This window comes from Camelus bactrianus, chromosome 11 (genome assembly GCF_048773025.1).
Source record: "Camelus bactrianus isolate YW-2024 breed Bactrian camel chromosome 11, ASM4877302v1, whole genome shotgun sequence".
Taxonomy (NCBI): Eukaryota; Metazoa; Chordata; class Mammalia; order Artiodactyla; family Camelidae; genus Camelus; species Camelus bactrianus.
In genome coordinates, this window is record NC_133549.1 from 24862204 (window position 1) to 24884225 (window position 22022).

Consider the following 22022-nt stretch of genomic DNA (forward strand, 5'->3'; position numbering starts at 1 on the left):
CAGCCACACCGAGGGGTGGGGTTTATCTAAAAAAGCTCCATCAAGGAGCTGACCTCTCCAGGCGCCCCGTGAAGCTCAGTGAGCCTTTCCCAGCTGGACACACTTGGTCTGATTCTTGAGCCTACCTCAGGCAAGTCCTCTTGGACAGTGTATACGTGGACGTCCACATCATGACTCGTTAGGCCCAGAGGGACAGAGAACAGCTGCCCTGTGCGCAGTGGGGCTTCTGCTTAATCTTCCAATCCTATTTATTTACATTGGCAGGTCTGTGTTTATCATGGCCATTGGCATATGAAAATGTGCTTGCCAACCTTGGTTTCATTCACTGTGCATTTGAGAAATATGTTCGGGCATCTGTTACATGTTAGACACTGTGCAGTGGGCAGGAACAGAAATTTACAGACTAGTGACCTGGTGGTTGGTCTGGTTTCCTTCCACAGAGACCACAAGGTGCCCCTGTGGTCAGCAACATTCTGTCCACCGGTGACAAGAACTCACCTGCCTCCCCGCTTTGGATGGCTTTTTTCTTCGAATTCCCTGGGAAATATTTCTGAATTTGTGAAACACACAACCTCAAAGAAAAATACAAACAAAAATCCAGGAGTTAATACTGACACTTTTCTCCAACTGTAATATTCATCATTCCAGCGTAGCCATCCCTAAATCGTCCACGAATCAACCTTATCTCTCCCCTTGGCATAGTTTCCTCAGGACACCAACGTGTCCGCCAGTTGGGTAAACTGTAAGCTCTGATGACCGGCTCAAAACGTTAATTCCTGTTTTCAGTTGGGGGTAGGTGTTACCAGGGAGGTATCTGAGGCCACATCCGCTGCCTAAATGACACCTCTCCGGGCAAGTGTCTAAAACAATGTCTAGCAAATAAATAGGTGCTCAGTGAATATCTGCTGTAGGAAGGAAGGGAGGGTTCTGAGCATGTCTGGGAAATTGGCTCAGCAATACTTGTTTAGGGTCATGGATACCCCAGTCTCAATGTGTCCATGAACGAAATTCCGAATCTACCCTGAACCCCAACCCTCCACCAGGAAATGGCCCCACCAGCCTCCAGGTACCCAGGCCAGCATCCTGAATGTTGTCCCACTTGGTCACCTGCCCAGATCTGATGAAATGTCTTTGGAATTCATCCATGTCTCCTTGGACGAATCCTTGCCCTTATTGCTAGGACCTTCATCTAAGCCACTGTTATCTCCTCCAGTCACTGCCAATCTCCCAGGCTCCTGCGTGCTCCCCTCCGATGCACACCCCACCCTGCAGCCTGAGGAACCATCCAAAATGCAAATCTGGACTTGCTCCTCTCCTGCCGGGAATCCCTCGGTGTCTCCCCATGCTCCTGGGGGAAAGCCCGACCTCCTTAGCATGACCCCCCTAGCATGGCTAACAAGCTCCTGCTTATCTCTGCAGCCTCATCCATCTCTACACTCCTGGCTCCAGCCTTTCTCAACAGCCTGAACCCACCACTGCTTGCTTCCAATCTTTTGGACACACAGCTCCCTCAGTCCAGAGTGGTCCTTTCTCTTGAGCTGATACTCAGCCTTCCAGATGAGCTTAGTTGCTGTTTCCTCTGGGGATGCTGGGCTGATGGCCCTCCCCACTGCTTGCCCTGGGATACCCCAGTTAGAACTCCTTCTACAGTGTCAGGTGGTCATCTGTTCACTCATGCGCCCTCTGCACTAGACCCTGCATCCCCCAAAGACAGAGTCGGCGTTTATTTACTGCTGTAAGCCTAGCACAGCCATCGTGCAGCTGCTGGATAAATATCAATGACTACATGATGGCAAAGATAAGTTGCTTTTCCATAAGCACTGTGTTCATCCTGCTGAGCAAGGAAATGAAACAAAGTTGGGGTCACATATTCACAGCTTGAAGACAGCCATCTCAAGACAGCCAACCGGCCAAGGGACACTTGACCACATCCAGTCAGTTCACCTTTGCCCTGCTGTTTTTCAATGATACCAGAACCCTTCGTGGGCCAGGGTGGATGCAGGAGGGCATGGGTGGGGGAGCCTGTGTCCAGAATAATATTGACCACATGCTGCCCTTTCCAAGCAGAGATGGTGACTACCAGTGACTCAGCCTCAGGAAGGCAGTGGGAGCCTGAGTTGTTTATCCAACAGAGCAGTGGATCTGACCCTAGCCAGACGCAGTCCCCCTGGTGGAGTGGGTCACACATCTGGGAAGAGCTGGCCAAGGTCAGGAGTTCAGACTGTGATCTTAAAATGGAGCAGTAGACTTTGGAAACTATGGGGCAATGGGCCATGAACTCAGCTACCCTTATAAACATCGCTGTCATCAGTTGAACCAGGAGATGCCTGGCAACAGAAGTGACCGCATTGCCTTCTCCTGCTGTCTTGGCGGCTTGCCCAGATATACCATTTATCATGCAGCCTCTCTAGTTCCCAAAGGCTGAGGTTCATTTAAGGACCCTCGGAAAAGTTAATGGAACACATGGCATCTCTGGGTTGTCCTCTTCACTCTCTGGGCTAAATGGCCTGGATGAAGTGGGGATGTTGGGAACATGCTGTTAGTCTGTGGCTCACTCCCGGTGTTAGGCAGTTAGATAAATGGGGGCACCAGGCACATAAGATGAAGGAGAGCGAGGACGGTCTGCAAGATGGCGATATGCCCGCTTTCAGCATAAGGGGCTTTACCTCCCCTAAATGAGTGCCAGCAGGAAACCCGGTGAGACTAGGCAGCAGAGACCACAGTAGTGACAAAGACCTAACTGGACATGACCCAGTGCTCACTGTAATATAGTTAGCCTCCACCCCCACTCCCTTGGGCTTTTCTGTGTGCATCCTGGGTAAGGACATGCGCAAAAGGAGACAGGCAGGACCAAGCACTCCAGGGGCAAGAGCTGTCAATCAATCAAGAGACTGCCTCTAAGTGAGGATGTGAGACAGAAGGGACAGACCGACACCAGGGCTGCCATCTGCTCTGGGATGAGCCCACCTTCCGCTCTTAGAGGTGGATTTTCACTCTGCTAATAAATCTTTAAAATCTTAACTACCCAGGCTTTTTTCTCCCACCTGAATTCTTCTCTTTTGGGTGAGACAGGAGGGCTTCCCCTTTTGGGGCAACACCATAATAGAAAAACAAGAAGGGGAAGGGGGGAATTCCGTAAGTTTCCCAAGGACAGATGGACTCCCTTCCGCAGACCATCCAAAGGGCGTCTGACCTGATACCCTCAACATGTGAAACTCCAATTTGATTTCCTGGGAAGAGTCACACAGACCTGGACCTGGGTCCCAGTCCTTCCATTGGCTGCCACATGACCTTAAGCCTGCCTCTGGGTCTCAGGGCTTTCCTTCCTAAGAGAGAAATGAGTCGCTGGGGGAAGCAAAATTGCTGGGGGAAGCAAAATTGCTAACGCTCAGGGCACCTGGCATGGAGCGGGCTCTCGGTTAACATCTTTGCTTCTGTCAGCTCAAAACCATGGATCACGGTTTTCAGGTCCAGCTTTCCCAGAACTACTCTCAGATAAAAATCTAGGTCCTTTCTTTACATCCTTACCTCTCAGCATGACCTCCTCCCCTCCCAGAGTGGACTTGGCGTTGTGGTCAGAATGGGAGACAACATGAGGCAGGTCACTTTTCCTAGCACCCAAGCCCCAGAGCCTCAGCCACACTCCCCCATCTGGGATCTTTGGGTTCAGATGATAGCTGTGTCCACACATGCCAGAGAACCCCAGGGACACTGGGTGACACATTAATTGGGTATTTATGTGCCAGACACCGTTCCAAGCTCTCAGCATGAATTATGTCATAAAATTCTCACAGCAACCCTGTAAGACAGCATCTCCAATTTGCCAATAAAGAAACTAAGCCATGAAAAGATTAGGTTGTTTGGGAGGAGGCTAGCATTTCCTCATCTCTCAGGGCCCCTCTCCCCGCACTCCACACCCCAGTGCCAGTGGAAGGACGCACGACAAGGAGGACCAGGGACCCGAGGCTCCTGCACAGCATCTCTGAGTCATGGAGCCAAATCTTACTGCGTCACAGAAACCCACAGAAACAAGCAGAAGTAGCGGCCAGCTGGGCAGAGCCCGGGGCATTGGCCTATGAGAGGCATGATTATGTATCCGAAATAAATGGGAAGCTGGGAGCTAGTTAACTCAGCTTTCCACTGCCAGTGATGCTTTGTATAACAAGTAAAATATAGATTGGTCCAGCTCCTGTCAAAGCCAACAGCGCCCCCAAGTGGGAGAAGCAACAATAACAGCATGAAGAGCAAAGACAGGCTTGCTGGTCCAGGCAGGTGCTGAGAGCCTTGGGGAGCTCTGGGCACATGTATGTTGCAGATACAGTTCCAGACGCCACTCGCACTCATTGACCTTGTTATCTGACAGTTGCCTGAAGTCTGAAAGCACAGAAGAGTTACCAGGAATAAGCCCTTTATTTTATTACCTAAATTAAATAAAACCTTTATAATGCTTTCCAAGTTTATTTCTCACAATCATATGGAATAAATCTCCATTGTGAAAATATAGAAAATAAAAATTTGCATTTATTAACGAAAATTAGTTACTCCTACATTGGGGTAGACTGCACCCATGGCCCCAGTCACACACACGCACACACACACACACACACACACACACACACACACACACACACACACACACAAGCCATGGCCACACATTTTGCTGCAGGACTCCAGAGTCTCTCCCGACAAAGAGACGGTGTGTGTTTCCTGCTCCTTGACTTTGAGTTTGGCCACGTGACTTGCCTTGATTGATGGGATGTTAGTGGACAGGATGTGACTGAAGGGCTGAAAAGCACATGTACAGCTGGGCTTGCCCTCTTGCCCTCTGCCATCACCAGGACAAGAACATGCCCAGGCAAGCCCACTGTCTCAGGAGGACAACAGGCCTGTGGAGCAGACAAACTGCCCAGCTGAGCTGAGCCTGGGTTGGCTGACCCCCTGGTACACCAGTGATCCACCTGCCCAGAGTGCCTACCTGCCCTCAGCCTGCCTCCCTACCCACAGCTTCCCAGCATCACCAAGGAGAGAGGCAGATTTGTAAAATTTCTCCTGGGAAAACAGTGCCCAGACCAGTCCTTGCATCTGTTGTGTTGGAGGTAAGGTGCATGATGTGGAGAAGGAACTGAGTGTCAGAGTGAGATATGGAGTCACTGGCTGGCAGAGCACAGGGCTGACACTCCCCAAAATGAAACCACCAGGATCAATAGCTCCGTCTACTGAACAGCTACTGTGTGCCAGGAGTGACACTAATCATTTTCCAGGTACTGTCTGATTTAATCCTCGAGGTAACTCTTCAAGGGAGATGTTAGTCTCACTATTTCACAGGCGAGGAAACAGGCTCAGAGAGGTTAAACCACTGGCTAAAGGTCACAGAGCTAGTAAGTGGAGGAGAAGGAATTCCAACCTTGTCAGATACCAACACCAACAGCCATCCATCACCCCTCAGGCCACCATCCCCAGCTTAGCTCAGCGATTCCACAAACCAAGTCCTGAAGATCTCTGTCTCCGCTGCCCGGCCACCCTCCTCAGGTTTCGGGATCAGTTTGCCCATATTCCCAGGCTCAGCTCCAGCGCTTGCTTGCCCAGCCCAGTCCTGGCACTAAGCAACAAAACAAACTTTGGCAAAAACACTAAGACTTCTTCAGGGCTCTAACCAAACAAAATATAAAATAAATTCAAACTTGTTTAAGGCTATGCGTAGCCAATGCCAAAAATAGCAACTCACAGCACTCAATTTTTTTTTTTTTTCTGAGCTGGGATCATCAGAGAACTGAAAGGGCAAATCCAGATGGATTTTGGTTTATTCATGTGTGTATAATAAATATAGTCATCTGTGGGGTGGAAGGCCATGGAGCAGGGCTGGCCAGTGGGTCTAGTAAGGGAAGATGTGGCTACTCGCTCAGCAAACCTGGAGCCAGGAGCTTTTCTGTGCCAGGTGCCGCCAGGGCACAGCCCACGTGCAAGTAGATTGGACTCAGTGCTCCCAAGGCAAATGCTGCCAGCCCACGGAGGCAGTGGCATCAAGGCAGGTCCAAAGGACAAGGGAAGTGAAGGGTTCCTTCTGCCATGGGAAGACAAGAAAGAACTCGTAACCTAGAGAAGTGATGTTTTAAGCCAGCTACTCAGAATACTTTGGGAGTGAGCGGTAGCCCGCTTCCCCCCTTGCTGGGTGGTCATGTGCATTTGTGGGAGGGGTTCAGACGCTGAGCTGGGCCATCTCACTTTGTTTGTCAACACAAATCAGTTGATAAACTTAGAATCTTGTTCGGGTCCAAAGTTCCCAATACAAAGGAAAATCTAGAAAAAAATTCTCAATCTCACTGGACTTTTATCACCACTCCCAGACATTCTCAGAGGAAGTCATCACCCTGACCCTGTCCATCCCTAAGGGATGGTCCACAAGGCAGTCTTCCTGGCAAATGCCTGGGACAGCCCATCTGCCCATTAGATGGATCCATCCACGGGGCACTTCCCAGAGGGATGGCTCATCCTGATGGGACATCCCGGCTGTGGCCCTTTGATCTCCCTACCTGTCTGGGTTCTTCAGAACTTCATCAAAGTCTATGCTGACAGCCTTGCACATTTGGGAAAGTGCCAGCAGGTCCCCGGAGAAAGGCTCTCTGGGGAGACGCCACCGGTTGGTTGAGCCAACAACCCGGCGTTCCAGCCGGGGTCTGTGCTGCTCCGGAAGCAAAGAGAGAGAGAAAACGTCTTTTTTTAACCTCTCATAAATGCCAGGTTTTCCAAACTGTACAGCAGAAAGGAAATCAAGGCAAACTGAAAAGCTCGTTAATTTTCAAATATGGCCAAGTTTTCTCAAAAGCCATCTTCTCGAGGCAAATGTATTGTATTCAGGAGACAGGGCTGCAAGCCACCAAGTAATTTAGCATCTAGGACAGGAGGTACCAGAGGCAAAAGTTCAGAGAGAAAGATTGTTTCTCTGCAGCAGCTCTAAAGAACCCACAAGCAGGGATGGGATTAAGCTTTAAGAAACTTTAAATGTTTATCCTAAAATGTGATTCAGAAAGATACCAAACTGAGGAGATTTGGGGCAGGAACTGTTACTTTTTAACTGCGGTAAAATACACTAAACATGAAACTCACCATTTTATCCATTTCGGAGTGTACAGTTAGTGGCATTTAGTTCATCTACGATGTGGTACAACCATTACAACTGTGTTCTAGTTCAGAACATTTTCATTGCTCCAAAAGGAAACTTCGTACCCATTAAGCCATCACTCTCAATTTCCCCTTCCCCCACCTCCTGGAAACCACTCGCCTGTGTTCCATCCCTTTGGAGTTGCCTCTTCAGGGTATTTTATATAAATGGTATCACACGATAGTGGGCTTTTATGTCCCGCATCTTCCACTTTGCGTGTTTTCAAGGTTCATCCATGTTATAGCATGTGTCAGATTTTCATTCCTTTTTATGGCTGAATGATATTCCCTTGTGTGGACAGACCACATTTTGGTTATCCATTCATCGGTCGATAGACGTGGGGGCTGTTACAACCTTTTGGCTGCTGTGAAGAGCACTGCGATGAATATTCATGTACGAGTTTCTGTTCCAACACTGGTTTTCAGTTCTTTTGATATAAACTCAGGGCTGGAGCAGCTGGGCCCCTAGGCAGGGGCTTTTCCCTAGACATTTTCTTGAGGTCCTGGGTTTCAGCAAATTCCTTAAGGGAGCAGTCCCATACGCAGCATGGATGTAAACCTCAGACAGAGTGGCTCCAGGAAACCTACCCAGGAAATGTGCACCACGAGGGACCCACAAGAATGGATACAACTGATCCTAAGCCAGCCATGCCAGGCCCCACAGGGAGGAAGGGAGACCGCGGACCATGGAATGGAGATCTGCGTTCAAATCTTGTTTTTGCCACTAACTAGTTTTCTGACCTTGGGTAAAGCATTTAACCTTTTGAACCTATCGGTTCTCATACACAAACTGGGAATAATGACAGTAATAATGATGATAATGAAGATGAGGGTGATGATGAAGATGAGGATGAGGATGGTGTTAAAATGACAAACTAAAGTTTGGGAACTAGTATAGTGCTGTAGTTCAGTGCCAGAAATACGGTGGGTGTTTGAAAACTGTGGAATCTGAGTCTAGATGCAGCCCTGCTGAAATGTGAGACAAGAACAGCGGGGCTCTGACAGCAGGGCCGCACACTGTCTACCCAGCACAGCCAGCTGATAAAGCCTGAGGCCCTCAGGGTGGCAGGACCCATCCCCTTGTGGGATCCCAGCAACACAGCTGTCACCAGGTGCTCCTGCTCCTCACCAGAGCCTGCCCTCTCGTGACACCATCTACTTACTGGCTTCAGCATTTTCATGAAGGAGAGTGGAGATGACACAAGGGGGAGGAAGCACCTGGAAGACGAAAGAGGCAGATTTTAAATTTCCAAAAAGTTTCCAAAGGGTCTCTTCAAAATATTACGGAGGAGATTGGCCCAAAGACTCCATACTTTGCCACAAAGTAATAATGAGTAAGCCTTGAGTGTGGGTTATTTATCAAATCAAGTGAAAATCAAAAATTTTAAAGCATATTAGTAGAAAGATGACTCTCCGCTATTGTGCTGGGAAAGTGGTTCAGATAAAGCAAAACAGGAGATAATCCACGATTCTCCACTCTTTACCAAAGTGATGGGGACCAAAGGAGGCCTGCAAGTAGGCAGATCATATAATTTCTCATTCAGATCAGACTGAAAGGGTGACACTGATAATTAGGCCTGGATAGCAGGCGTTGACCAGGGCTGTCCTGGCGCACAGTGGACTTATGTCACCTTAGCTTTGAGAGCCATGAAGGAGGATGAGTGGCAGGACTTCCCAGCTGTCTCTGACCACTATTAGGGCAGTTCGGTTGCAAACATCAGAATGTAACTCTGTCAATGGTATGGTCAAAAAATATATATATACATAGGGGTTAAGGGAGGTTGAGATTTGTTAAAAGAATGATGAGGGAATCAGGGTACTCTCAGAATCAAAGGGAAAACTGGAGAACACTCTTTAGGGGAGGCCAGGAAGCAGCTCCAGGGATGCGAGTGTGAGCGCCAGTGGCCACCTCTGTGGGGTGCTGCCTCTAGGCTGAAGCAGGGTGGTTCTGCTCAACTGAAATTCCCAGCGAAAGAACGCAGCTGGCCTGGCTGAGGTCTCAAGCGGGCAGACACCATGATTAACTCACTTAACAAGACTGCGATGGGGGCTGGGCAGTTCCCCAGAGCCATCTTGGTCCAGCAGGCAAAACCAGCAGAATAGACGCCCCCTACTGACCAGGAATACCCGCTGACACTGCGCTGCTCCGCAGATAGCGCATCACCTGCCCTGCAGCCGCGGTGGTGAGAAGGGCCTCATGCGTGCGTGTGTTTAACAAGCACATTCTCTGCAGCTGCCACCGACAAGGAACGTGTTCGTTGTTTCTGGGATACAGCAGGGAAAATAGTGGACAGGGTCCCTGCCTCGGGGAGTTTCCATCCCACCTGGGCAGACAGGCTTTTCCTTTCCTTTTAATTATCTTAATTAGACTTCATAAATGGCCAAAGTAATAGATATTCATTGTAACACGTGAGCTAATTCAAAGACAAGTGAAGAAAAATTTAATAGTAGCTGCATAATACTTCATACTGTGGCTGTATCATAATTTATTAGACTATTGCCCTGTGGATGATCATTCAGCCTGCTTCCTGCATTTTTACTCCCATAAACAATGCTGCAATAAACACAAATACATATAGGCATGTGTATATGTATCTATACATGGTTATAAACACACATGTATTTGTAGCTATAGCTGTTAACTATACCTGTATCTAAATATGTATATATATATATATCCATCTTCGTGTGTTACTGCTTTTATTTCTAAGAAATATATTCTTCAAAGAGGGATTATGTTAACGAAGATATATATCTTTAATTGATACAGATGATGCCAACTCACTTTTTCAAAAGTTACAGCAAGTTGCATTCCCATCCAATTCAGAAGTGCTTTTTTCCACACACCATCTCCAGTATTCAGTATTATCAATATTTATTTTTTACCAATCTGGAGGGTGACAGATGGTTTCAGATTATTGTTTTAACTTGAACTTCCCTGGCCACTGTTGAGATTTTTTTCATAGATTTATTAGCCTTATAATTTTCCTTTTCTGAGGACTGCCTAATCACAGACTTTCCCCATTTTGCCATTGGATTGCTACAGTTTCCTTAGCATTTCTCAAAGCTCTCTGTGTGCCACGGATACTAACCTTTTGCCCACCTTACACCTTGCAAAAATTTTCTCCAGGGTGTCATTTGCCTCTTCACTTTGTGTATGTTATACAAAGTATTTAACTAGGTGTGGAAAATATGTCAAATACATGCGTGTCTCTATGTATGTCTCTACGTATGTATATATCTATCCTTTGACTGTCCCTAATTTAAAAACTGGATAAAAAGTTTGATATCTGATGTGTTTCCTTTATAGCTGGGTTTCCATCTTGTGTAAGGAGGTTTTCCCTACCCTCAGATAATTCACATACGCTTCTCTGATCCACTTTCCATGCAGAAGTCAGAAATACCTTTCACTCCCCAACATCAAACCTCTTACGAGCTTCCACTGCCCTTAATATATACTCCTGAATCCTCAATGTGGCCCAGAGGAATCTGAGAGAGAAAGAGTGTTACGTTCTCAAGCAGACCTGGTCAGCACAGAATAAACTGCAGCTGAACAGGAGTCCCCCCTCCTGCCCCCTCCCTGAACAAGACTTGGCATCTGCTCAGAGAGAGGGAGAATGGAGTTTACACTGAGGTACCCAAGCTCCTGCTTGATACCCAAGAGCCTTTTAAGCTGATCTTGAAATCCAGGGCTATTTCAATGTCCTAGACACGTATTTTTCTTTTTTTATCATGCCAGGCAAAATGTCCCTTGAAGGGCTTTGAGGGTTGGTTCCTATGGGGTCACTCTGAGTGGCAGGAGCTACTTACAACAATGCTTCAGCTCCTGGATCCCTCCTGCCTCCCAGCCCCGAGCCCCCAAAGCCCCTCCCTGCCAACTGACCAGATGGAACCAAGTCGAAGTGGCTCCCATCCCTAGGGATGCCCTCTGTCTCTAACGTGAATGAGTGTGCCAGGCATACTCACTGTTCTGAAGCCCCCTTGCCCACCTCAAGTGTGCTTACAGGGGGAGCTGGTGGAATGGAGGCACTCTCCTTACATTGATCTCTGCATTACAGGAGAGCTGAGGGCTCTTCGCCTCTGAGGCCGATTCCTCGGAGCGCTCATGACATGTGGGGCTCACCTCTTTCTTCCTATGGGCAAGGTTCTTCGGCAGGGGAGCTCACCTTCGGTTCCCTTGGGTCTTTGTGGGCACCATGGCAACATCAGGGAGGGTTCCGAGCCCTTCCTGTTCCAGACTCAGTCTCAGCGCAGGTTGGGGGCTGTGGGAGGGATGGAATCTTACAGAGACCAAGTGGGGAGCCCCACACCTCCTCCTCGGCCTCCCTCCTTAGGGGAGCAGCGGCATGTTCCCTTAGAGCACATGGGGTAACCCAGGCAATTCTCTAAAAGAGAGAATCAACCTCAGCCTCCGTGACAATCATCCCCCAAGCCCTCAGGCCCCATCTGTAAAGCAAGATTGGGCTGGAAGGGCCTCAGATCCTGCGCCGGCATTCTGGGGTGCTCCTTTTCTAGCTCTAGTATCCGGAAACAAAATATTTAAATAAAACAAATATTTAAATAAACATTGTACATATTTTTAGTCAAAATATTTAGACAAAAATATTTAAATAAAAATTGGAGCATTTTATATTATTGAAACTTATGACCAATGACTTGTTTTGCTGGTAGATGATTTTTAACCTGCTCTCTCTGGGAATTGAGAGCTTGTCCCTTGGGGGACAAGGCCAAGAGCTTTCATTCTGGGGGCCAAGGTGGAATCTTGCAGTGTCCTCAGTCACGAGGTCTGCAAAGCTTGTGAGGTAGGGAGGTGGGACCGTGGACCCTTGCCCATCGGAGTCCTGGACCTCCACCCCAGGGCTCACAGGAAACCCAGCTACAGCAACAGGGGCCTGGAGTCAGCGCAGCTCGTGAAGCCCTGAGGTTACTTCACGTGCACTCTCTCTTGAGCCACATAAGCCATAAAGCCGAGCTGCTCCGCATACTGGTCATTGTGTTGTAGAAGCCATGAAACACTCGATCAGTGGGAGGCAGCTCTCCGCGAACCTCCCTCCTCACCCTCAGATCTGCGATACTGCTCTCCCGACACCACGATCTGCTCCGCAGAGTAGCCGGTCACTGTGGAGCGCCCTCTGGTGTCTTGTGCATCCCTGCGTTCCCACAGGGCCCGGCACCAAACTTGGCCCTTGGGACGTGCTCAACAAACGTCTCGACTTGGATAACTGGATGTACCAGTCCCTGCCCACCACTCTGTCTTTGCATATGGATGAGCACTGTGTGTGTGTGCATGTGTGTGCGTGTGTGTGTGCATGTGCGCGTGTGTGTGTCTGCTTCTGTGTGGGTCATGGTCTCATCTCAGCAGAAGTCTATGCACAAATGGGCAGATTCGCTCCTTCTTTGTTTCTCCCTTCCATCCACTCCAACGTTCCCTGGAATGAAGGGCCCCATGTTAGATTTCAATTAAAAAGTTTGAAACACGTTGTCCTGGACCGTCTGGCAGTCCCACCCACTCCATTATGGGCCAGCCCTGGATGCGCTCAGGTACCACTTTCTAGGGTACAGAAAGTGGGCTCTTGGGCGCCCTCCAGTGTCCACTCTAAGGCAGCATCCCAGGGTGCCACACTCCCCACTATCCATAAGCAGAAGCCCTGGCTTTGGCTGAGCCCATCACTTCCTACAAGATCTGAGCTGAGGGACCCAGGGCCTTCAGTGTACCCCCAAAGCCCTCTATACACACATCCCCCCACAAAGCTTGGGAGCTGAGCTATTAGCCAAAGTGAAAGACAACAAGTACAAATAAATGGGAATGCCCCCCAGCATGTTTCCCTAAAGCCCTTTCCTGGTCGTGCCCAGAGTGCTGGGATGTGCAGTAACCCAGTCCCACGGGCCCAGACAAGTCAGAAATCTCAAGAGCAAAGGCATTCAGTGGCTCAGACACCAAACTTCATTGGGCACAGCTCTCAGACAGAGCTTAATCCCTAGTGCCACAGGGCGATTACAGTGGGATGTCCACCTTCTTGAATACTCCAGACTGCCCATGCCAGCCCCTCCATCGGGTGACCCACGTGGGGAGGAACACCTGATTCCAACGCTGATCCTGGCACCGACTAGCTGTGTGATCCCAGAGATAACACTGACCTCTCTGGGTGGGAAGCGTAGACTCAGAGCCCTGGGGCCTGGCAGCTTGGAGCATTCGGGTCCCAAAGGCCAAGTGTTGGTTCTAAAACCTCTGGTTCTATAAGCAACAGGACCCAATCCAGTGTGCGTGCAGTGGGAGGCCCGCGGACACCAGGATCAGCTGGCTCCCAAGGCATGGGTGGTGGTCAGAGCACCTGGTCTCTGCCACTGCCGGGGTGGGAGGGGCACTGCCTCTAGACCAAGCCTCCGGCTGAGGCGGCACACAAGCTGAGAGACACGCAGGGGCCTCCCCGAGGAGCAGCAGTGGTTGGGGCGTGCCCTTGAAGGGAGTCCTATATGGCAAGAGGGTGGTCTCAGCAATGAGTAAGGAGACCTGGACTGGGTCAGACCCTGGCCACTGACTTGCTGTGTCACCCCAGGAGGGTCTTCACTCTGAATCAGGCCTTAGCCGTTTTTTCATTGGCAAAACAAAGTTCAGACAAAACGACTCCTCGGCTCCATCCACCGCTGATCCTATTCTTCTAAGACTTCTGGTCGGTGCAGCCAGGAGTGGGAGGGGTGATGACAACTCACTGGCCCAGGGCTTGATGCATTCACTCATTTCAGTGAAGTCCGAGGATCAAGTTTGCGCTGGGTGTTGGGGTGCAGTGGGGGCAAGGTGAGAGAGGAGACTACCCCTGCTATTCCATGTCCTCATATCATTTGGAACATTGTTTACTTAGAATTTTTCTCTAAGAATAGGCTTATCTTTTTTATACAATTTTTTGTTACATACAATGTTTTTAAAGTAAATTTACTTTATCAATGAAATAACATATTTGGTATACTAGTTCATTTCTAATATACATGAAAATTGACTACATAACTATTTTTTTAAAAGTCATTTGTGAGCTGCCCTTAAAAAATCATCTTTTGTGCCCGAGCACCTCACTTTTGGTGGTTTGAACTCTCCCCATATGAGGCTCACAGTGAACAGGGTGATGGGACAGTGAACTGCAGGAACTCATAGGAGGGGCAAGTGACTGTATTAAGCATGCCTCTTGTTCTGATGCTGTGACATCTTGGGGCCTTGCTGACCCTGGAGGGACAGGTCCTCCCAGGGCTGGACAATTTCTAGAGATAGTGAAGGATTTGCCTTCAAGTCAGCCCTTCATATGGAAACCAGCCAATCCAGAGACCACAGCCCAATCCCCTCTCACACTCAGGGCCACTGTCCCCTGCCCTGTCCACCCCAGGGCCAAGTAGCAGAGCACCACAGAAAGCCCCTATGCCCCAAATCTGCTGAAATGATTCAAACCAGCCAGTCCTAAGCCTGCCTGTCCTGCCTCACCTGTCCCTTCCCTCAGGAACCACAACAAAGACCACATTTTTCCCCTTTCTCTCTCTGCCTCCTGATCGACCCTGGTGCATCTTCACATGGCTCTGCTCCCTTCCTCTTGGGAACTGGGAGTAACAAACTATGTTTTCTGTGATAATTGTCTCCTGATCTATTGGCTTCACCCTACCTGAATAATAATTAAGACCAACATTTTAAAACACTGACCCAGGCCTGGGGCTTCAGGGAGGACTCCTTGGAGGAAGTGACATCAAGGATGAGCCCTAGGGGAGTAGGATTTAGCCGAGATATGATGGGGCAGGGGTAAGTGTCCCTGGTACAGGGAACAGCATGTGCTAGGTTGGAGTAGAGAATGCGCATGCAGTCTGACTGCACGACAGGTGCGAATGGAGGCCAGGAGGCCAGAAGGGGAGCAGAGACCAGATCTCCCAAGGCTTGCAGGGGCCAAGGAGTCTGGGTTTTGTCTGGTCCTACCCTTTTTGGTCTCCAAGTTGCTTTTCCCAGCTCCTAACAAATCCAAAAGACAGACCCGTGCATTCTCCAGATTCTGCCTCTGCTGTTCCAGCCCAAGGAACTCAGAAGCCTGGCTGGGTGCCACCAGCTTGGGGAAGGTGCCAGGGGTCCACTGACTGTAGAGGGAAACATGCAAAGACCAGGAAAAGCAAAGCCACGCCCATCAGCCTAGTAATGCACACCTGGGGCAGCCTCACTGCCATTCCCATCCATTGAACGAAGAGCAGGGTTTCAATAGTCCATAAAAACAATAGTGGAGCCAGCCCAGACTCAAGGCGGAGCCACCAATCAGGCGGGTTAAAGAATGGACGAGAGGACCACTGCAGGCCGAAGGCGGATTCCCTGCCCTGTGCCTTCTCTCCGCACCACTTTCTGCTCCGACATCCGGGAAGAGACCTGTTAGACTGGGCAATGCGAAGGACCCTGAAGTCACTGAAGACCTGGGATCCAGTCTCTTGGCTGAGTGACTCAGCCAATCCCCAGATTTTTTAACCTCTCTGAGCCTCTTTTTCCTTCTTGTAAAATGAAAATAAAAACAGTTCACTCTATTATTTCAAAGAGAAAATGAGCTACAGGTTGTTTACCCCGAGGGCGCCCCCGCGCGTGCTCACGCGTAAGCGCCCTTCCTCCAGCCAACATGCCCTGCGCATGCGCACACCTCCACTCCGCCCCCATCGGAACACCCGCCCGCCCTGTTCAATTTTTCAAGTGGAATGTCCTGGAAAGCACAGAGGCTTTGCTAAGAAACTTCAGCATCGCATCAGGACCAAGGATTAAGTGAAAGGAGCCGATCAGGGAGCCAGGCAGCCCTCACTCTGGCCCTGTCACCTCCTCCATCTGTCCCACGCAGAGCACTGATGGCTTCTCTCTCCCGGAGTCAGGAGCCTGGAAACGGGGAGGTGTTTCCGGGGGTTGCTCCCTGGCATGGCCTCGGGCCCCTCAGATCTCAAATCTAAGAGGCTGAACCCCCGGAAACCCCCCATCACCAGTGACCACCTCCCTCTTTTCTCTCTCTTCACTCCCCGCCCCCGACCCTGTCCTCACAAGGTAATCTTTGTTCCCAGTAAAGCCGCCTATAACTTGAGAATTCCGGAAGAAATGCTGAACTGAAAAGAAAAATGATGCTAGAAGCTCAAGATGTCAGCTGACTTGGCAAACTCAAGTTCTAAGAGATGCTGAGATCTTGAAGGTTAGAACGCGGCTCCCAGGACGTCAGGTGCTGGCTTCTCCTGCGCCTCCTACTCCCACAGCACGCAAAATAATTTAAATCTCCCTCAGCAGCCACCACCTGGGTGAACATTTGCTAGCGTATGTGGCATTCTACACAGTAGGAGAAAAGCGGCTGATCTCAGTCTGCAGGGGTCCCAGAGCCCAGGCACTCTGCAGTGGCCTTATGGGCAGGTCTAGTGAGGTGGCTAAGTGGGCGGGGCGGGGCTGAGGCTGGCTGGGGCTGGTACATCCCAGCCTAGGCTGTCCACAGGCAGACAGTGAGAGCAGCTGGGGGTGGGGGCAGATCCCATGCTCCAAAGGGTATAGATACTGAGGGTGTCTGTTGTGTGTGTATATGGGGGAGGATTGTATTTTAGTATAACCTTAGTGGAAGACTATTTAGGAATGGGCTTCCCAAACTTTAAAAACGTATATAAACTTTGAGAAGGAGAAAGGTGGCTGTGACATCTGGGAGCTGCCTGGCACTCCCACGAGGACTTGCTGTTCTTCTGTTGAACACAATTTCACAGAGCATCAGTGTCAGATTAGCCATGCTGTGATGAAATCAAGAAAAAAAAAACAAGACTGCTCTGCAATCACATCTGAACACGGACAGAATACGAACATGATCCAAACCCCAAAAGAGGACCAAATACCCCTCTATCCTGGCTAATGTAAACGAATAGCTATTACTTCTTTACCAATTACAGCTTTAGCTCAGCCTTCTCTCCTTCTAGCTAAGATTTACTGATACCCAGTCTGAGAACTGTCTGCCCTGACAGCATCCAATACTGAGCAAAGCCCTGCCTCGTCAAGCCTTCCCCAGATTCACCTGACCCAAGTCCAAATCCTAGGCTACGTAGTACAGGACCCACTTACTGCGGTGCCACACAGCGCCGCCTGGTGGGCTTCTCCCCTCACTGCGACTAGACAAAACCTGACTTTTTCAACCACAGGTACGTGTTCATGGTGGCCTTTGGCTGGAATACAGTGACAACATTCACAACTTTAGGAATTTAACCTAAAGAAAGACTCACGTTCATAAACATATGCGCATAAGGAAACTCACTGTAGTATACGTGCATAATGACAGCAAAACACTGAACACAATAGAACTGTCCATCAGTTGGTTAAAAACATTTTGAGTCCATGGAAGACATGCAGTCATTCAAAATGAAGACAAACAGTTATATTTATTGATATAAAAGTTACCATAACATGATAGCCACATTATAGTATTAAGCAAAAAATAAAAATAAAAGGTTTACAAAATGGTACGCAGGGGGACTGCAGATGGCTGTGTCGGTGTGGCACCTTATAACCCCAAATAATCTGCTTCAATAAAATTAAGTATTTCATACACTGAGAGAAAAGTATAGAAAAATAAATGCAAAAACATTAATAGTTAGAAATTCTGGGTTTGAGGATTACGAGAGTTTTTCTTACCTGCATTTCTAGATTTTTTTAGCAATAGTAATGTTTTACTTAAGTAATAGCAAAAAAAAAAAAGTGTTTTAAGTGATAGGAGTGGGATGGTTCTGAGAAGGCAGCTGAGGTCAGAATCTGCGGTGGGGATGGAGGAGGGGGTTCAGTCTGGATGAGCCAGCATGTTGGTCAGGGCTGCGTCTGAGCCCTGGGAGGTGTAACTGGGAGACCGGATGGGGCAGAGGCTGCTGGACAGTGGGAGGAGGCAGAGCCCTGTCCGTTACGGTCCCCGTCTGGTGCCCGGTGAGGATGGCTGGGACTCCCTCCCACAAAGGCAGGCTGTGTCTTTCTCTCCTTGTGCTGCCTGGTTCAGCTGAGCTTCATCCACCTTGTAAGTTACGGGAGAGACCCTCCCACCTGGCCCTGTTCCTCCACGGCTGAGGCCACCCAGGCCCTGCCCTGCTGGGGGTGGGGGTGGCTCTGTGTGAGGGAACAGCTCAAAGCCTCTGTGCCTGGGCAGGAAGAGGGGCATCAAGGGACTGGGCTCTGCTTTCCAGGCCGATACCCCGCACCACAGGTGTCCTCCCCAAAAGATATTGTCCACATCGTAATTGCTACAACCTGTGAATGTGACCTTATTCAGAAATAGGGTCCTTGCAGATGGGACTGAGAATCTTGAGACCATCCCGGATTTATTGGGTGCACCCCAAATCCAATGAGTGGTGTCCATATGAGAGAAAGGAGAGGGAGATTTGAGACAGAAGAAGAAAAGGCCACGTGAAGATCGAGGCTGAGACTGGAGTGATGCAACTACAAACCGAGGAATCTTAAGGATTGCTGGCCATGGCCAGGCGCTGGGAGGGGCATGGAACAGACTCTCAGAGCCTCCAGAGGGTACAAACCCCACCTACACTTTGATTTTGGACTTCTGTCCCCCAGAACTGTGAGAGGATCCATTTCTGTTGTTTAAGCTGCTAAGTTTGTGGCGATTTGTTCCAGCCATCCTGGGAAACTGGGACCCCCTTCCCACTCCGTCACTGCCCCCATACACTCACCCTTCAACCTGGTCCCTAAGAAAGTCAGGAGCAATTAAGGAATCTAACGTTTAATCTCCGAAGTGTGCTAATTACGTGTCACCCCCTGGTAACTGTTCACCTTTCCTTATTCCTGTAGAGAGGACTGGACAGCATTTCAGGGTTGATCTGCACAGACTACAGCAGTGAACAGGAAGACAGCCTGCTACTTCCTTGAGCCAATAAGGGAAATAGATTTTTGCCCCCTGAAGTCAAAGAGAATTTGTAAAAACAAAACCTAAGCTAACTCAATACACTCACTTAATTATTTAAGTAGCAAGTCAATATTTCTCCATTGCTTCATCTTACAAACACAGCCATGATAACGAAGGAAATGTTATTTAAATCTGTGAACAACAAAAAAAATGAGCCCAGAGAGGACTGAAAGGCCAAATCTGATATGATTTAACAAAGGCAAGAAAGACTCAACCCTTCCCAGAAAATAAATCACAGCCACACTTGTTGCCAAGATCCAAAGAAAAAAATTTATTTACAATAGAGAATTTTATTTGAAACATGCATTTTTCTTTTTTTTTTTTAAACAAATCAGCAAATGCAGATCAAGTTTACACTCCTTAAGGCAAGAGTCCCTTTGCAAGCTGTACATGATCATATTAAATCCAAAAGCCGCTCACCCTGGAAAGTCATGTACAAAGGGCAAGGCCAAGGTCAGCGATTTCTTTTGTTAGAGAACCAGACAATCTCCCTGATACAGGAACTCTGAGGTCAACTTGCTATGAATTATACTAGGAAAATGCAAACCAATAGCAAGAAATTCTGATAGTCTTCTTAGTACTGCATACAATCAAATCAACTTTATTTAGAAAGGAAATACAGTAGTGCATACGAAAAAGTGAAAACAGAACCTGCCCACACAACCGGAGGGACAGCAGTGTGCTGACGGCCATATTGCACGCAACGGTCAAGTCCAAACATTTGGTTCAAAGTTAGCTTTTCCCCATTTTGGCAATCAGTTCGTCACAAATCTTGGTGAGTTCTTCTATCTCTTTATTCTGTAAGTGAAGAACAAAAAACAAGTTGCTGAAACCTCCTGGTTGTTTGAAATCAAGCCAATCAGTATGGTCATTGGGTTTTTTTAGGGGGCATCAGGTCCTCTGGGCCACTTGGTCTCCCTGAAGTTATCTAGAGCATCGAGAGAAATGACTTGGAGCCAAACAATCCATACATCCCAGCTCTAGCTGTGTGACCTTGGACAAGTTATGCAACCTCTCTGTGCCTCGATTTCTTTATCTCAAAAGTGTGAATGATAACATCTCTCTCACTGAGAATAGAATGAGGTAGGAAGTGTAAAGTTCCCCAGCACAGTGACCAACACACAGTGAAGACTTAACTACTATTGGTTCTCTTCTATTTGCCTCCAAGGATGTGGCAGGAAAGGATGGTCTGGGGTGAGCTCATTGGTGGCTTTTTTGGTGAATGCCATCAGAGGGGTTAAGCAGTCCTACTTGAATGGATCCCTAGGATTATTCAGAGGCTGCCAAGCGAGGCGGTGCTGTGGATACAGCGGGCCGCGGAGGCAGGCAGGGGCAGACACAAGACGGCTTCAGGTGTTCCTCAGGGACACCGTGCCCGCGCTCTGAAGCCCCATCAAGAACCAACCACGTGTTCGTCCCGCACCAGTGATCTGACAGCACTGTCCGTTCTCCAGGGGCGGGGATCCGACAGGGCGACGCCCCCACCTCGACAGCAGTGGCTGTGCTCTCAGAGGGGCTGCACGCCGTGCCTGGCGCTGATCTGGCTCAACAGCCAACTGGAAGGGCCCTCTCCAAGAGGGCTGGGGCTTTCCGGGATCCCGGGAGCGCTCTGCAGCCAGCTGCTCCTCAAGGTCCCCGTGGAAGGTGAGTCTTCACCACAAGCCGTTCTCAGAGGCTGCACTTCCCAGGAAACCCTGGAGCCTCCCTGGACACATGCCAGCCTGGAGCCAAGAGCCCTGCTTGCGGGCGGGGCTCCAGGTGCCACTCATCCAGGAGCCAGCACTTGGGAAGAGTCGGGCCTCCCTAGTGGAGGAGAAGTTCGGTCCTTGCTGTAGCCCTGCCACCAGACACGCCGGGAGAGAGCCCCTCCTGGAACCCAACCTCCGCCTGCCTCCCATCTAGAGGTCACAGCTCTCAGAGGCACTGAAATGCCTGTTGGAAGCTGGGGCTCTGCACGGGGTGCAGCAGCAACCACTAACCCTGAAATTACTATTACCGCCACTACTGCCGCGGCTGAAGCCGCTAATGGTGATTTTTCATCTTACTGGAACGCTTACCATGTACTGGTCACCATGCGAAACCCAGCCCAGGCTGTGCGGTCTCACTCAGTTCTTCCCCATCCCTTAATAGAAGCCATCATTATCCGCCCACTTTTCAGTAAGAAAACTGAGGCTCAGAGAGGCTAAGCCTTGTACTTAAAGTCACTGGTTGGTCCAGATGTGGCAAACCTGGGACACAAATTCAGGTTGGCCTGGCTATTTTACTTAATAGACATAAGGTGCACTGACTGATGACTCAGAGCTATGGATTCCTGGAGGTTCTCCAAGCTCGATCCTGGCACCATCAGCCCACCGCCCAGGAAACTGCCCCATCACGGAGCTCAGCTCACTGGGCAAAAGTCCCAGCTCACTTTATCCAGTCCCGACTGGGCGGAATGCACAACACCTTCACCTAAGAGCTACCCTGGTAGATCCTGCTTCCGAATCTCTTGCAAACAGAGACCGTCTCCTGCATATCAAAGTTCTGTGGGGAAGAACTCATGTGACTAACCCATTCCTCCTGAGTTTTTGTTTAAGACGAAATTATGTTTGCAGATACATTTGTATTTTTTCTGTTATCTAAAACTGCAATCCAACTCGATTTCTTCCTAGCCTTTTACTTTGCCTGAAAACCGAGCATCACCTTCATTTTGCAACTAATAGTCTGAACAGGCCAGGTGCCTTGAAATCATCTATCTTGGCTCCGGTTTTAGCTCTGTTGTTCTAGTGATGTCGTGAGGCATGTAAACACCATCATATCCTGATGGAAATAGGAAGGAACCATCTCAAATGAATGCTACATTTCTCACCTAGAATATTTGCTACTCAACTGCTTTCCTACCCCAAATGGCTGCGGAACGAGGTCTTTAATTTAAAGGAATAGTCCATTTCTCAAGAGTCACCAAATATGCCATCC

At 49.1% G+C, this 22022-nt stretch overlaps 2 protein-coding genes across 15 annotated transcripts in view; both read right to left on the reverse strand.

Moving 5' to 3' along the window:
• The window catches only part of BTBD16 (BTB domain containing 16), a 48895-nt gene extending 40556 nt beyond the window's left edge, over positions 1-8339 (reverse strand). The window contains exons 1-3 of the mRNA XM_010969897.3: positions 8322-8339; positions 6531-6679; positions 499-572 (exon numbers count right to left, since the gene is read on the reverse strand). Of these exons, the coding sequence (XP_010968199.2) occupies positions 499-572; positions 6531-6679; positions 8322-8339 (241 nt within the window). The remainder of the gene's footprint in view (positions 1-498; positions 573-6530; positions 6680-8321) is intronic.
• Positions 8340-19318: 10979 nt separating this feature from the next.
• The window catches only part of TACC2 (transforming acidic coiled-coil containing protein 2), a 196543-nt gene continuing 193839 nt past the window's right edge, over positions 19319-22022 (reverse strand). For all 14 annotated transcript variants that reach the window (XM_074373514.1, XM_074373513.1, XM_010969896.3 and 11 more), the window contains one exon: positions 19319-19865. In XM_074373514.1, the coding sequence (XP_074229615.1) occupies positions 19800-19865 (66 nt within the window). In that variant the 3' untranslated portion in view covers positions 19319-19799. The remainder of the gene's footprint in view (positions 19866-22022) is intronic.